Source organism: Grampus griseus (genome assembly GCF_964374135.1).
Source record: "Grampus griseus genome assembly, chromosome: 14".
Taxonomy (NCBI): Eukaryota; Metazoa; Chordata; class Mammalia; order Artiodactyla; family Delphinidae; genus Grampus; species Grampus griseus.
In genome coordinates this window covers 67,553,528-67,569,065 of record NC_139008.1, presented here as the reverse complement: position 1 = coordinate 67,569,065, position 15,538 = coordinate 67,553,528, and the positions used below count along the sequence as shown (strand labels likewise).

Below are 15,538 nucleotides of genomic sequence, written 5' to 3'. Positions count from 1 at the left end.
TTACAAGCTGCTATTATTAGCTCCTCTTAGAGGAGGAAACGGAGGCTCAGAGAAGAGAAGTGGCTTGGCCAAGGTTGCACAGCTGGTGAGCGGCACAGCCAGGCTTGGAACGAGGTGGGCCCGCCCCTCTAAGGCCAGCCTCCTGGCCTTAGACTGTGATGATGAGGCCTCCTGGGACACCATCCCTGGGACAGGAGTGGAGCCTTGCTCCCTGGGCAGCGGCGACAGGTCTCCCCAAGCCTCAGGTCTGTACTCTGAAACCTGTCACATGGTGGGGCAAGGCCTGGGGTTGGGACATCAGCCCTCGCCACGGGCAGCAGAGCATCCAGACTCTACCCAAGTTAAAGGGCACAGGAACCAGGCAAGAGGTGGAGGGTCACAGCTGCTCCTTCCTTCCTCCTCCCAGTGCCCTCATGTCTCCCGGCCAGAATCCAGGGCCATCGGGGAAGCTCTTGCTCTGGTTGATGGTGGGCACAGGGCAAAGGTCACATCCCTGTCCCTCCCCCGTCTCAGAGACTCAACCTCAATCAAAACTAAAAGTAAACCAAAGGTCCTACAGATTATATTTAGTAGGCCTTTCTGTTGCATTTCTGTTTTTAGATGTTACTTTCTTTACCTTACCCTGAGAATATGTTACTTTTACATTTTACATAAAAAGTAACATAAAAAAACGAAGGAGGAAAAACACCCATAATTCCCTCTGTCGGGAGCACCTAGCATCACCATTTGGGCAGGATTCATGCCCGGGGTCTTCGTCCCTCCTCTGTGGTCTATAGATGCCACTTGATATCCTGCCTCTTTGTCACCTATCATTCCAACACCAGTCCCTTTCCCAGTTACTCTGGGCTCTCTGTAAACTGTGCTGAGGCCCAAATGCAGGCCTTCCTCGTCCACGATGGAGTCCCAGTGCACCTGAAGCCCGGGCTAGAGAGGAGGAAACAAGGTCCAGAGAGGCGAAGGGACTGGCCTCAGGCCACACAGCCTGAAGCAGCTGGGGCTGGAACGGAAGGGCTCCTGACCTTTGTTCCCTCTTCTGCTTGCCCCACTGTTCACTCCTCACTCTGAATCTCTGTCATTCCTTTCCTTCCTCCTTTTCTTTCTACTTCACCCACTCCTTCATCCCATTTGACAAATTAGCCTGTGCCAGGCCTGTGCTGGGCTCTGGGGATATAAAATAAGACAGCTCGCTCACTGCCCTCAGAGGACAAATTAAAGAATCCCTCACACACCTGTATATTGAGAATGATGATGACTCGCCAGTTTTGCTATGAATGCAAATGATGGGGTAATCTAAACCCGACCGGGTGGCCTTCCTGGCCCAGGGTACAGCATATGCCTATGTCCTGGGGCTGTTGGCAGCATGGAGTGCTGGAGGAGCAGCGAGGCCAGTGTGGCTGGAGCGAAGTGTGCAGGAGGTGGTCAGGGGCCAGACCCTCCAGGGTAAGGGCCACGGTGGAGGTCTGGCCTTGACCTCGAGGGCTGTGGGGAGCCATTGAGGGTTTAGCAGAGGACCGTTAATGTCAGATTTGCATTTAGAGTCTTTTGTTATCTGTGATGTGAAAGGGAAAGAGTGGACATGGGCCAACCAGCGAGGTGGGTGCCATTGTCCGGGTGGGTGCACCCTTACCAGTGTGCAGTGCTCCCTGGGGTACAGATGGGCACGTGGAGGCCCAAGCAGAGCAGATGTGTCTAGGGCCTCAGCTCATCCCCTAAGCTCTCTCCACTGTGTCCCCCGACCCAGTGCTGCGGTGCCTCGGCGTCCCCACCCGCGTCGTGACCAACTATAACTCGGCCCACGACCAGAACAGCAACCTGCTCATCGAGTACTTCCGCAACGAGTTTGGGGAGATCCAGAGTGACAAGAGCGAGATGATCTGGTGAGGGGGGCGCTCAGTGGGAAGGATCCCCTGGAGAGGAAACTTGGGTCGATTTCTCAGAGGAGGTCACATTTGAACTGGGTTTAAAAGTTGAACAGTATTTGGACAAAAGGAAGCGGGCCTTGGAGAGGCTCCAGGAGCGGGACAGCAGGAGCAAAGGCCAAGAGGAAGGAAAGTCAATGCAGGGAGCATGAAAGGGCGTCAGGGAGAACACACCGTCCGGGGTCTGCAGTGCCAGGCTGGGGGTCTGGTCTTGATTCCAGAGGCTTCAGACTGGAGAGGGGTGTGATGATGACCGGGGGGACAGATCGGAAGCAGGGGGCGGGGCTGTGGTCCAGGTGGGTGGTGGTGGGGTCTGAATCCAGGCAGAGCCTGTGAGCTGAAAAAGAAGGAAGAGTGGGGGCTTCCCTGGTGGCGCAGTGGTTGGGAGTCCGCCTGCCGATGCAGGGGACACGGGTTCGTGCCCCGGTCCGGGAAGATCCCACATGCCGCGGAGCGGCTGGGCCCGTGAGCCATGGCCGCTGAGCCTGCGCGTCCAGAGCCTGTGCTCCGCAGCAGGGAGAGGCCACAGCAGTGAGAGGACCGCGTACCGCAAAAAAAAAGAACAAAAACAACAAAAAAAAAAAAAGAAGGAAGAGTCGAGAAATCAGGAGGTCCGGTCAGCTGGGCATGCAGAGCCACTGAGAGGGGAAAGGAGTTGGGGAGAGGGGTTGAGGACTCCCAGTGTAGTTGGGAGCACCCGACTGGGGCCCCCAGAGGAAGAGCAAAGTGTGGTGGGGGACGTTCTGGGGTCAGCTTAGGACAAGGCGAGTGTGGACAGCCCGCAGGAGGTGACCGAGAACGTTTGCATGAGAGTCCTGGTCCACGTTTTGCTTTGTTTCCCCAACAGGAACTTCCACTGCTGGGTGGAGTCGTGGATGACCAGGCCTGACTTGCAGCCGGGATACGAGGGGTGGCAGGCCCTGGACCCCACGCCCCAGGAGAAGAGCGAAGGTGGGTTGGCAGGTGTGGCCCCATTACCGAGATGAAGAAACAGAGGCTGGAGGGGACCCACCCAGCAGAGGGGCTCCTCAGCTGGAGAGGGGCAGAGCTGGGATGCTAACCCAGGTCTGGCTGACTCCAAAGAACATTGAGTGTTGGGGGACCTCATTGATATTTTATAAAACACCTCTTTTATAATTTGAAAAGTAATTCATGCACATTGTGGAAAACAGAAAATATGGAGAAGCACAGAGAAAAAAAGTCGAATAGCATCTTTGTCCTCTTCCCCCCAAGAAATTTCATTAACATTCACACACAGCTTCCAATAATTTCAAATGAATCCTTCCTCCGAATAATATTTTAAATACACACAATATAACACCTAGGGTTCAATTACATTGCAATATAGTTACCAAAAATTTTTAAATAAATTTGTGATATAGTAATATATGCTCTATATAACAAGATTTATTAGTAGAATCAATAAGTTCCATAATTTTGTGGTAGAGATGAATGCAATCTATATTTCCGGTTATCTGTAACAACTATAAAGAGAGATAAACATATCTGTGGTTCTTATGAGTGACAAGTCATAAGTGCACCTAAGACTGTGGTTTTTGGTCTTTCACAGTCGAAGGAAGTGAAAATAATGATGTAATTTTTTCCCATCCAAGTTTATGAACTCCTGAATTCTATTTGCTGCACCTTGGGGGTTCCATGGACCCCAGGTTAAGAACTCTTCCTGCACATGGTCTTTCATCCTGGCCCTGTCACTTCTCCATATATCATTAGCATTTCTCTATCAGACAGTTTTCTGTGATTTTAATTTTAATTTAATGTTACCACATTCCATCAAATGGACGCACTGTAATATAGCTACCAAGCCTCTAGTCCTCAACATTTAAATTTGTGACCAGTTTGAGGCAGTGGTACACCACACCCAGATAAACATCTAGCTCTCCTGTTCATTTCGTTAGCACACACTCCCTGAGTCAGTGTCAGACACTGACTGCTACTCTCAGTCTGGGCAGGAAACCAGACAGACACACACCCTTGTAAAGTATTGCCTACAGTTGGCTTCCTCATTTCCTTAAGTGCCTTGGGATACATTTCTGTTTATCAAACACATAGAAATAAGTGTTTGCCAATCCTCATTAGGTAGGTACAAATATCCCCACGTGAAGCCAGGACTCAGAGAAGTTAAGTGACTTCTCCAAGGTCACACAGCTAATAAGAGACTGAGCTTTGAACCCCAGAAGCTGGGTTCCAGGGTCCCCTGGAATTCTTTTTTTTTTTTTGTCTTGTTGCATGCCGTGTAAGATCTCAGTTTCCCAACCAGGGGTTGAACCCCAGGGCCCCGGCAGTGAAAGTGCAGAGTCCTAACCACTAGACCACCAAGGAACTCCCTCCCCTGGAATTCTTAATTCTTACCTGATGCTGCCTTCTTAGAAATGGAATCCCTGAGTCAAAGGCTATATGGTCTCTAGGTTTTCGGCTACGTGTGGTTGAATTGTGGAAGATTCTGGAGGTACCACCCTCCCCTCAGCCCAGGCTCGTCTTACCCTTCTCCTCCTCCCAACCAGGGACATACTGCTGTGGCCCGGTTCCCGTTCGTGCCATCAAGGTGGGCGACCTGAGCCCCAAGTACGACGCCCCTTTCGTCTTTGCCGAGGTCAACGCCGACGTGGTGGACTGGATCCGGCAGGATGATGGGTCCATGCACAAGTCCATCAACCACTCCCTGGTCGTGGGGCAGAAGATCAGCACAAAGAGCGTGGGCAGAGACGAGCGGGAGGACATTACCCACACCTACAAGTACCCGGAGGGTAGGGGCCCTGGGCTCATCACTGCCTTGTGGATAAGCAGCTTGTTTACCAGCCCAGAGGGCATGTGTGTGTGTGTGTGTGGGGGGGTGTGTGTGGTGTGTTTTCTGGCAGCTTGCAAACAACAATGATCTGTAGGTTACTCTCCATTTCAAGAAATTCCTTAGAATCAGATGCAAACTTGACAAACACCCTGGGGGCAGGGGGACAGTGGTAAAGGATCATTCATTTAGGAAAAGAATTCTATATTCCACAAAAAGATTTCATTGGGTTTTTAAGCCTCACTTTCTTTGTTGGTTTGACTCAGTAAAACTGAAAGGGATGGCTGTTATACAAGAGAGGCTTTCATCTTCACAGAAAAATCATGATGTCCATGTTGTTTAACAGAGCTTATTAGTGGTGGGAGCTCCAACAATAGATGGTCAATTCCATGCTTTTTTTTTTATCTTTATTTTATTTATTTGGCTGCACTGGGTCTTAGCTGCGGCATGCGTGATCTTTAGTTGTGGCATGCGGGATCTTTAGTTGCAGCATGAGGGATCTAGTTCCCCGACCAGGGATCAAAGCCGGGCCCCTTGCATTGGGAGCACGGAGTCTTAACCACTGGACCACCAGGGAGGTCCCTCCATGCTTTTTTTTTTTTTTTTTTTTTTCCGGTACGCAGGCCTCTCACTGTTGTGGCCTCTCCCGTCGTGGGGCACAGGCTCCGGACGCACAGGCTCAGTGGCCATGGCTCACAGGCCTAGCCGCTCCACGGCATGTGGGATCTTCCCGGACCGGGGCACGAACCCGCGTCCCCTGCATCAGCAGGCGGACTCTCAACCACTGCGCCACCAGGGAAGCCCCCTCCATGCTTTTTTATTGCAACGTATTTGTGCTGAAGAGGCTTGGAAGTCCAGAGGGGCCAGGAAGAGAAGTTCCTGGAACTCTGTAGTATTAATTGTTTTAGCATTTCACACACAGGTGGGGAAGTGGGCATGAAGGTAGATTGGAAAGGTTTAAAGAGAAATGGACCAAAAGAAACTTAATAAGATGGGCTCAATCAGACACAAAGATGAAGCTTCTTTCTGCTACTAATATTAAATCAGTAGTGGGAAAAAGATGTGGTTTATTTTAAAAATTGAATTTGAGCACATCCAATGGCCAGTTCAATAGACAGATATTTTCTAAGCATCTACGGTGTGCCAAGCACAGTAGGGTTCACAGAAGTGACTAAGAAACCACAGGCTTTATCTGACCCCCGTTGACTCTCCAGGGCTGACTTGGGATTGGGTATTAAGTGGCCGTGCTCCAGTGGGAAGGGCTAAAACAGAAGGAAAAGATGCTTTCCCCGGCCTCTGAAAGGTCTAGAGCTGATGATTTGATAGAAGAAATAAATATGTACCCAACAACACTGGGGACAAAAATAAAAGGCACATGGGGAGAAGTAAATGGAATATAAAGCAGGGGGCAGTCATTCCTGCTGGAAAGCTCAACAGGTAGAGAAGGGAGGGAAAGGATTTCAGGTAGAAGTGGTCCCTGTGCAAAATGCTTAGAGGTGAGAAAGTTCTCATTGTATCAGTGCCTACTAGGCACCAAACACTGTTGTAGGCATTGGGTATGACTTCAGATTAAGTAAAACACAGTCTTAGTCCTCAAGAGGCTTGAGAGTGTAAGCATATGAACAGAAAAAAAACCTGGTGGACCAAAACACCATGACAGGCAATAGGCAGCTATGAAACTCCAAAAGACATTGTGACTCTTTCATCCTGGGAAAGGAGGAGTCAGAGAAGGTGTCCTGGAAGAGGGGTCATTTGGGGATGGGTCTTGAGGGATGTATAGGAGCTCACTTGTGGAAAGTAAATAAAATACTCTTTCCTCCTCCTGGCACAGTAATGTAAAGAAGGGGCTCCCTCCGGGGGTGCTCTGAGTCACCAGAACTCTGAGAAGCCAGCTTGCCCTGCTCCCAGCCTCCTTCTCATTGATCCCCCTTCCAGCTGTGATGAAGCTCTCTTCCCTGTCCCCACAGGGTCCGCAGAGGAGAGGGAAGCCTTCACAAGGGCCAACCGCCAGAACAAACTGGCTGATAAAGAGGAGACAGGGGTGGCCATGAGGATCCGTGCGGGCCAGGGCATGAACAGGGGCAGCGACTTCGACGTCTTTGCCCACATCACCAACAACACTGCCGAGGACCACGCTGGCTGCCTCCTGCTCTGTGCCCGCACCGTCAGCTACAACGGGATCCTGGGACCCAAGTGTGGCACCAAGGACCTGCTCAACTTTTCCCTGGAGCCTTTCTCTGGTAAGGCCCTGTGTTCCTGGAGCAGCTGTTGACCACCCTGACGATATGCTAGGTCGTGCCCTGAGAGCTGAACGTGTGCCATCTACCTCACAGACACTCCCATTGCCCTCACTGTGGGTCAGGCCCTGTCCTCGGCACTTTATAAATAGCAACCCAGTTCCTTCTTATAACAAAAGTAGGAGGATTCTTTTATGGTCCCATTTTCCAGATGAGAAGACTGAGCACAGAGAGGTTAAGTAACTTTCCCAAGGCCACACAGGAAGTGACAGGACGGAGACTTGAACCTGTACTCGTAGCAACTATTCTATTTCATTCCATCTCATCTTCGCAGGACCCCTGACTGCTTTCCCAGACTCTCTGCTGCCCCTTCCAGCAAATTCCTTTCCTCCGTCTCCAGCAACTCACACTACAGGTGCCTCTCCCCAGAGACCCTTTGAGAACCTCTCCTATTTCTCTGGAGGTTCTCAGGCTCAGAGAGAAGAGATTCAAGACCAGCACTACCCAGAGAACTTTCTGTGATATAAGGATGTCCTGTATCTGCATTGTCCAGTATGGTGGCCACTAGCTCCATGTGGCTATTGTGCACTTGCAGTGTGGCTGGTGTAATTATGGGACTAAAGTTTTAATTTCACTTAAACAGCTGCATGTGGCCGGAAGCTGCCATACTGGACAGTGTGGCTCTAACAGTGATAGGAAAGGAAAAGCCCTGATCTTCTCCTCTTCCATGGCTCCAGTGCCTGGCCCGACCTCCCTGGGAGCAGATCCCCTTCCCCGTTTGGGGCTGAAATGATGTCAGTAGCTCACCCAGCCCTCAACCCTGGGCAGAGCCTCTGTCGCTCTGGCTTCTTGGTCGGATGCCTGCACAGTCATCGTCCCCTTGATCCCTTTTTTCACTGCTGGCTTTGTCACCACTACTGGTTATCTCCCTAAAATTAAGCTGGAGACCCTGAGAGGGGTTGCGGCAGCCGAGGTCACTTAGGGAGGCAGCACGGAGCCCAGTCTCCTATCCCCCCCAGCAGCCCATTCTCTGTTCCTGCACTTGGAGCTTGTGGGAATGGGGAGGGCAGGGGGGTCTTCGAGTTGGGAGAGGACCCGGGGTCAGCATGATCTGAGTAGAACATCAGTCAACCCTGGGGCCTCTATCTCAGGGCCACCTCAGGCACCCTGGAGCCACATGCCGGGACAGAGCAGACCCTCTGTCAGGGTCCCTGAGCAGCGGCAAACTCTGGGGCAGAGCCACGTGGCACCAGGGCTGGGGCCCCAACACTTATGCTGCTAAAAGGCGTGTTCGGAGGCCAGACTTGGCTTTGAATCTGGCCTCTCCCACCTTCTATTATTAATATTAATTTTGGCCGCGCCATGTGGCGTGTGGGATCTCAGTTCTCTGACCAGGGATCCAACCTGTGCCCCCTGCATTGGGAGCTTGGAGTCTTAACCACTGGACCACCAGGGAAGAACCTCTCCCGCCTTCTAGATGTATAACCTTGGGGCTTGAATCACACCCATCCATCACATGGGGCATTAGCATGCCCCTCATGGGCTGCAAAGGAGATGTGTGTTCAGGAAAGATCTGGAAAGTGTATGATGGTGCCTGGACACGGCGGGGCTCTTCACTGTTCGCTGAGCAGGTGCCAACAGGTGTGGGGAGGCCGAAAAGCATCTTTCCTGAACCTGCTGTGCCAGGCAATGGTCTCAGGGCCGGGCTCAGTGCTTCCTGAGTCACTGCCAGCCTTGCTGGTGTGCAGAGGACTCAGCTCTCATCTCCACATCCAGGCCCCGAGTCAGGGGCAGGGCTCCATCCCTACAGGTGTGTGGGGTGGTCGGGATACCGAGGTCCTAGTTCCTGCAATTCTGCCCACAGGATGTGGGCTCCTGGGTATTTCTCTTCTCCATTCCAGGCCCCGGGTTCCCCATTTGTACAAAGGCTGGCTCATCTTTGAAGAGCCCTTCCAGCCCCTTTGTGTGAATGCACACGTGTCAGTTCTCCCTCACGCTCAGAACCGCTTCGAAGGGAGGAAGTGCCTTTCCTGGAATGTGTATCATAAGGTGAACTGCAGCCTGAGCCAGGGATGCCAGAACAACTTCCACCCAGGCTGCTGTTGAGTTACCCTTTGCCTCCCAGATACCCTCAGGCCCTTCGCAGCATTCTGCTTCAGCCACAGCCGCCAGGGTTTCTTCCTGGGGATGTGTTCACAGCGGAGGGGTCCCTCCTGCTACGGAGACCTCTGAGGGGCACAGCCTGTCGGGAGAGGGCAGAGAAGGGCAGTGGTACTGCGTGTTGCCCTCAGGTGGGGCTAGGCCAGGATGCTCTATTGAGGCCTCCAAGGCCAAAGTCAACCTGAGAGTGATTCTCCCACCCTGTGAGACCCTGAACTTTGGCTGAGTTGCGGTTATTCTTTGATGATAAGATCTGGGGGATTTCCATGTGCTAGCAGACAGGAAGCCAGGCCTAGGACAGCTGAACTGAATCCAGCTGACCCCACCCCGCCTCCTTGCTCTCTTCCTTCCTGCCACCCACCCCTTCTCTCTCTCTGGATACCCTCACCCCTCCAGGTGGGTCATGAGGAATGCAGGCAGCGTGATCTCTGTGATGATCAAAGGAATCATCTAAGGAATGAATAGACACTAACCGCAAATGTTTCCCTCTTTCAGCCAGCATCTGGCCCGAAGCCAAGGCCCCTGGCCTGTGGACAGCAGTTCTCAAAGGTCCAGCCCCACCCTGGCCTAAGCCTCCTGGAAAAGTTAACAGCTGGGGCCACCTCCTCCAGGCTCCTGGAGGACAATGGTTTCCTTCTTTCCTGTGGAGCTGGTCAGAGTTTCTACTCTGCTCCACCAGGTCCTGACCCAGGAATTTTCACTCCTTTTTCGCAGAAGCTTTGGGTTTTTTTTTTCCCCCCCACGCCATCTGAGCAGAGGTTGGGGCAGATCCACCCCAGGAATGAGTGACTAGAGGGCTGGGCACACATTTTCCAGAGAGTGGGACGGGGAACACCAATGTGCCCAGCCAGGACCTGGACCTTGACTCATGCAGAGAGAAGGTGACCATCTGTTTGGGCCTTCACGGCCCTAGAGATGACCTCCCAACGGGTGCTCACTGGCCCGGGCACCCCAGACCCTTGCTAACCTCCCTCTTTAACAGTAAGCTCAGGTCTCAAACTCGGAGCCCTCAGCAGATGAGAATATCGGCCCGAATTGAATAAACATGACTTTGTTTGCTGGTGTTTGTTTTTACCAGCTTCCTTCTACTTATGGTAAATGAGACAGGTTTTCTGCAAATAATGATGAAAAGGTTCCCTAAGCAAAAAAAGTTAAAAAGTGTAAAGTGAGGGGACTGAAAGAAAAATTATTTACTGAGGAATTACTCAGACATGTGAAAAATCACATGAATGGCTGGAGTTTGGGAAACGCTGGTCTAGTGCAGGGACGGAGGGGACAGATGGCAGAAAAAGAAGAAACAGCATCTCCCATCATGGCACTGGGATAGTGAGGAGAGGTTGGCTGGGCTCCATGGAGCCCCAAGACCATTCCTCCAACATTGTTGTTTGATGGGGGGAAGCCCGAGGAGCAGAAGGGATTTTTCCCAAGGTTCCCTGCGACCGAGTGAACAAGAAGGGCCTGTGGAGAATCAGTCCTGTGCCCGTTTCACTGCTCCTTCTTGCCTCCTGTAAGCTGACCCCTGGTGCCCTAAGGCTTCAGTGTTCTTGTCAGAGAAATGGGGCTGCAATCCACACTTTGCTTCTCTGCAGCGGGAGGGGTTGGCCCTGCCGGCTTTTTTCTCACCCCTATCACTTGTGTGGCTTTTGCTCTGAAATGACCTCTGGTCTTAGCTCTGCCCAGCGGGTGCCAGATGTCCCAGGGAACAGAGAAGGAACAGAGAGGGGAGGTCATCTTCCCAGGCTCACACAGTCAGACAGTGGCCAAGCAGGGCCAGCTCTCCTGATCTGAACACTTACTGGCAGAAGTGTTTCTTCATCTGTAAATGGGTACAGTTCTACCGACCTCATGGGGGGAAATGAGGTCCTGAGAGGTGGAGTGACTTGCCCAGCATCCCCAGTCAGCGAAGGGCAGAGGCAGGATTAAAGCCCAAGCCTCTCCTCCCCACTTCCTCCCTGGGAGCCTTGGAGCCAGGGCAGGTGAGGGAAAGTGCTGGGACATGCCCCTCCATTCGCCAGCTGTGTGACCTCGAGTTCATTCCTTGCCCTCTCTGTGCCTTGTGGAGATGCCATAGGAGAGGTGGGGGCCACGATTCAGATGTCATGAGTGCTCTCCCCTCTCCCCTCCTGCAGAGAAGAGCATTCCTCTTCGAATCCTCTACGAAAAGTATTGTGACTACCTGACCGAGTCGAACCTCATCAAGGTGCGGGGCCTGTTCGTCGAGCCAGCTGCCAACAGCTACCTGCTGGCTGAGAGGGACATCTATCTGGAGAATCCAGAAATCAAGATCCGGGTAAGGGCTGGCTGGGTCCCTGGACAGGTCCCCACACGTGCATGCACCTCCCTCCCTGCAACCTCAAGATCTCTGATGCCCCAGGTTCCTCAGATCCTAGGTTTATCAAAGAAAAGCATCATGAAGCAGAATTTGGGACTCACAGCCTCTAGGAATGAATCCTAAAATCCCAGAGTAGTAGGATCACGGCACTTAGGGATCTCAGACTCGTGGACCCTTAAAAGCTAAACTACTAATGCTAGATTCCCAGGTCCTGGGGCCCTGGTGGGGCAGGAAGGGATGTGTTGTTAAGGGCACAGACGCTGGAGTCCATTTATTCATCTATACAATGGGTGTTGTAAAGATTAAATGTGAGTCTACAGGAAGCACATAGAACCACATCCAGCACGTTATGAGGGCTCAGTAAAAACTGACTATTCTTATCACCAACTTCATGGTCATCATAGTGATTCACTTGGAGGAGTCACAGCCCCAGATCCCCAAATGCTGCAGTTACAAATAAATGGTAAAGAGCAGAGCAGGAGGGAGTGAGCACTGTGTGCCAGACAGTCTGCTAGGAGCTTGCACATATTAGCTCAGTTAATCCTCATGAGAACCCTGCAGTCAGGCATTTCTCTTCTATGAAGAAACCAAGGCTCAGAGAGGGTAGTAACTTTGCCAAGGTCACACAGTGAGAAAGGGTCAGAGATCAGCCTGGCTCCAAAGACTCTGATCTTTCCACCCTAGACCCTAGAATGAGGGAGGCATTTTACACATCCTGTGGGTTGCGTGGAGCCTCACTTCAGCTCCATGAAGGAGGCCCGGGCAGGTGTCATCATCTGTGTTTTCCAGATGAGGCGAGGAATGTTAGCGGCGGAGCTGGGCAGACATTGGGCCAAACTGCAGCAAAGATGGAGATGGCCCAGTTGGGACCCTGCATGCCCTTGAGGGGCTGTGGGCTGCTCTCCCTCCGTGCTGCCCCTGACATCTGCCCCATGCCTCCTCTAGATCCTGGGAGAGCCCAAGCAGAATCGCAAGCTGGTGGCTGAGGTGTCCCTGTGGAACCCGCTCACCGTGCCGCTGTCAGGCTGCACCTTCACTGTGGAGGGGGCGGGCCTGACCAAGGAGCAGAAGACCGTGGAAATGTAAGTGCTGGTCCCTCCAGCTTGGGGGCCTGGGAGCAGAGGGCAGATGCTGCGGGGGGAAGGGCGCCCTCCGGCACTGAACCCAGGCCCGTAACCCCCTCTTCTCCCTTTCCACACACCTGCCTAATATTCCCCCGTGTCTACGCCCAAATACCCACACGTTAGCTGCGTTCTGTGCACATGTACACATTCGCTCAGCACCCACCTCGGGACACCCGAGTCCCCACATGCACACAGGTGTACATGCGTGCCTGTGTGGTGTACCCTCATGGATACATATTTATATATACGTACACTCACAAGCATACACACTTCTTGTTTTTCACTTTTTCATTGTAATTTATATAGAGTAAGGCATACGAGTCACGTATGTACAGCTCAATGCATTTTCATGCATGTGGTCACGTGAGCATCCGCACTCTTACCCCCAAGCACACCATCCACTTCCATGTACACACACACACACACACACACACACACAAACACACCAGCCCCTCTACACATAGGAGGGCAGATGGCCCAGGCCTTCGGAGAGTGGTGAGCGGGACCCATTGTATTCTGTCGGCACAAAGCTATACATCCATGGAGTTTCTAGGCTAAGATCTCAGTAGTCACGTGTCATCCTGGCCTGTCCCCATTGTGGGGACCAGGCCAGGGCCCTGATCTCACCCTCTTTCTCTCTCTCTCCCAGCCCACACCCCGTGGAGGCGGGGGAGGAAGTCAAGGCGAGGGTGGACCTGCTGCCCCTGAACGCGGGCCGCCACAAGCTGGTGGTGAACTTCGAGAGCGACAGGCTGAAGGCCGTGAAGGGCTTCAGGAATGTCATTGTTAACACCTCCTAAGGGCCCCCATGCCAGCCGAGGGCCCCCAACTTGACCCCAATCTTTATCCCAAGGTAATGAGCAAAATTTGCCCCTTATTGGGCCCCAGACCCCAGGGCACGGTGGGCTGCCTATGGGGCCTCTTTGGAATCAAATGTACTTCCGGCCCATATGGTCCCCCTGAGCCTGGCTCCCCACCTCCCTCACCTGTGAGGAATGTTTTGTGCCTCCACAGTAGGAGCCCTGATCTTGGCTGACTGGGCCTGGGGGGTGGGCCGGGGGGGAGGAGGGACTCCAGCCTCCCTTCCCAGCCCAGATGCCATTTGGAAAGCCACTGACCACCTGCCATATTGTTTGATCAACTGCAGAGCCCCTTCCCTGGGAGCAGGCGAAAAACAGTGTGCCCAGTGACCAGATCAAGGAACTCAGCTCCCTGGGGTGTCCTGAACCCCTTCCCCAGATTGTGCCCAGGCCCCAGGGGCCGTTGGCAGAGCCTGAGCAGGTGCAGATCGAGAGGGTCCCAGGAATAGTCCAGACCCAAGCTCCCCCCACATCCCAGCAGCCCTGGCCCAACAGTACCCCCGCACGCCGCAATTGTGAGGCACCTACTAAGTGCTTCCTGGGCTCACACGGCCACCAACCTATTTAATTGCCATGGAAAACTGCAGAGTGGGAGCCACTTTCTCAGTGAGGAGACTGCAGCTTGGAGAAGGGAGGTGGCCCGCCCTGCACCGCTGGATAGTTGCAAGGCTGCTTAATATGAAGGTGCAGGAATGGAGCCAGGCCTTCTGACTCTGAGTCCAGGGCCCCGTTCACCACACCAGCCCTGACCTGACTGTCAGAGAGGCCATCTGGGGCCTGATCAAAAAGGATCCAGTTCGGATGAGGAGGTGGGGAGGAAATTGGAGGGGTTAGAGCCCTGGGTTTGAGCCCCAAGTCTGGCCAGCCACTGCCTTCCCCTCTGTGGGCCTCAGTCTGCTCATCGGTCACAGAGTGGTTGAACCAGCTCATCTCCAAGGCCCCTTCAGCTCTGCACTTCTGGTGCCTTATATGACTCAGCCTTGCCAATGACATTGAGTCTTACTCCCTGGCTTCACAGAGCCTTAGGTCACAGGCCAGGATGTTTTGGAGAATGAGACCATGACCATGACCACCTTCCTGCCCCCAGCCCTGTCTGAGTCCCCCACCTGTGCCCAGGCATCTTCCTTCAGAGCTCAGTTCTAGGGGAAAAGAGCCCCGGAGGCCCCTGACCTACCCATGACCCCACCCACCACAATGTGTAGACTTCACAGGAGCCTTAGTTGCCTGTGCTGGTCACTCACCAACAAGGCTGGCATCTCAGCCAACCCCTCTTTGAAGAGCCAGGGCCCTAGAACACAGCCTTTGCCCCTGACTAAGCTCGGGGACCCCACAAGTTGCCATCTCTGACTTTACCACTCATTCTCTCCATGTGACTGGGCCTCCCTCAGCCTGGAAGAGGGAAGTGGGGAGAATTCTGTATCTGGAGTGGGGTCAAAGACTCCAGAGTCCCCCAAATCCCAGAGAGGGATTTGGGGAAAGTCACGCTGATGCACTTAGAACTTTCTGCTTTGCACAGGAAGAAGCACTTGAGCCGAAATATCTATGTTCTATTCTGTATACATATTGCTTGATTTCTCTATGGTTTTATAAATACTTCTGGGTTCCAAGCAAGCAGTAGATGTGCTTTTGAGCCACAAAGAGCAAGTACTGAAATAAAAGAGTTTATTTTTCACATTCAAACCAGGTCTGGTCTGTTCGCTGCATGCTTTTGAGGAGAGTGGGTGGGTGAGCTCACTTAACATCTGGACCAGCCACTTCCTGCCTAAGAGCCTTTCCCTAGCCTCAGCGCCGCCCTCAGATCTAAACTTTACTGGCATTCAATGCTCTACAACTGTCCAGCTCCACCTCCAGCCTCTTCTCCAAACAAACCATGTTCAGACCAGAATGAACTGCCTGTATCTCTTCTAACATCCTGTGTACTTGTCAACCTCTTAGCTTGGAGTGCCCCTCTTTTTCCTTACCCAGCTTGTGAACTCCTATTCATCTTATAATGCTTAACACTAAAGTCATCCCTTCTGTGAAGCCTACCCAGATTTCTTCTCAGAACCCTGGAACATGGACAACTCAAACATTTATCACAGTGACTTTTAGTTCCATGTTGAT

General features: G+C 52.7%; 1 protein-coding gene across 1 annotated transcript in view; it reads left to right on the top strand.

Moving 5' to 3' along the window:
• TGM2 (transglutaminase 2) overlaps positions 1-15,109 on the top strand; it is a 33,252-nt gene extending 18,143 nt beyond the window's left edge. Inside the window, exons 7-13 of the mRNA XM_082670506.1 lie at positions 1,742-1,877; positions 2,767-2,870; positions 4,442-4,684; positions 6,690-6,962; positions 11,249-11,409; positions 12,397-12,533; positions 13,225-15,109. Coding sequence (XP_082526632.1) covers positions 1,742-1,877; positions 2,767-2,870; positions 4,442-4,684; positions 6,690-6,962; positions 11,249-11,409; positions 12,397-12,533; positions 13,225-13,375 — 1,205 coding nt within the window. The 3' untranslated portion in view covers positions 13,376-15,109. The remainder of the gene's footprint in view (positions 1-1,741; positions 1,878-2,766; positions 2,871-4,441; positions 4,685-6,689; positions 6,963-11,248; positions 11,410-12,396; positions 12,534-13,224) is intronic.
• Positions 15,110-15,538: the final 429 nt, after the last annotated feature.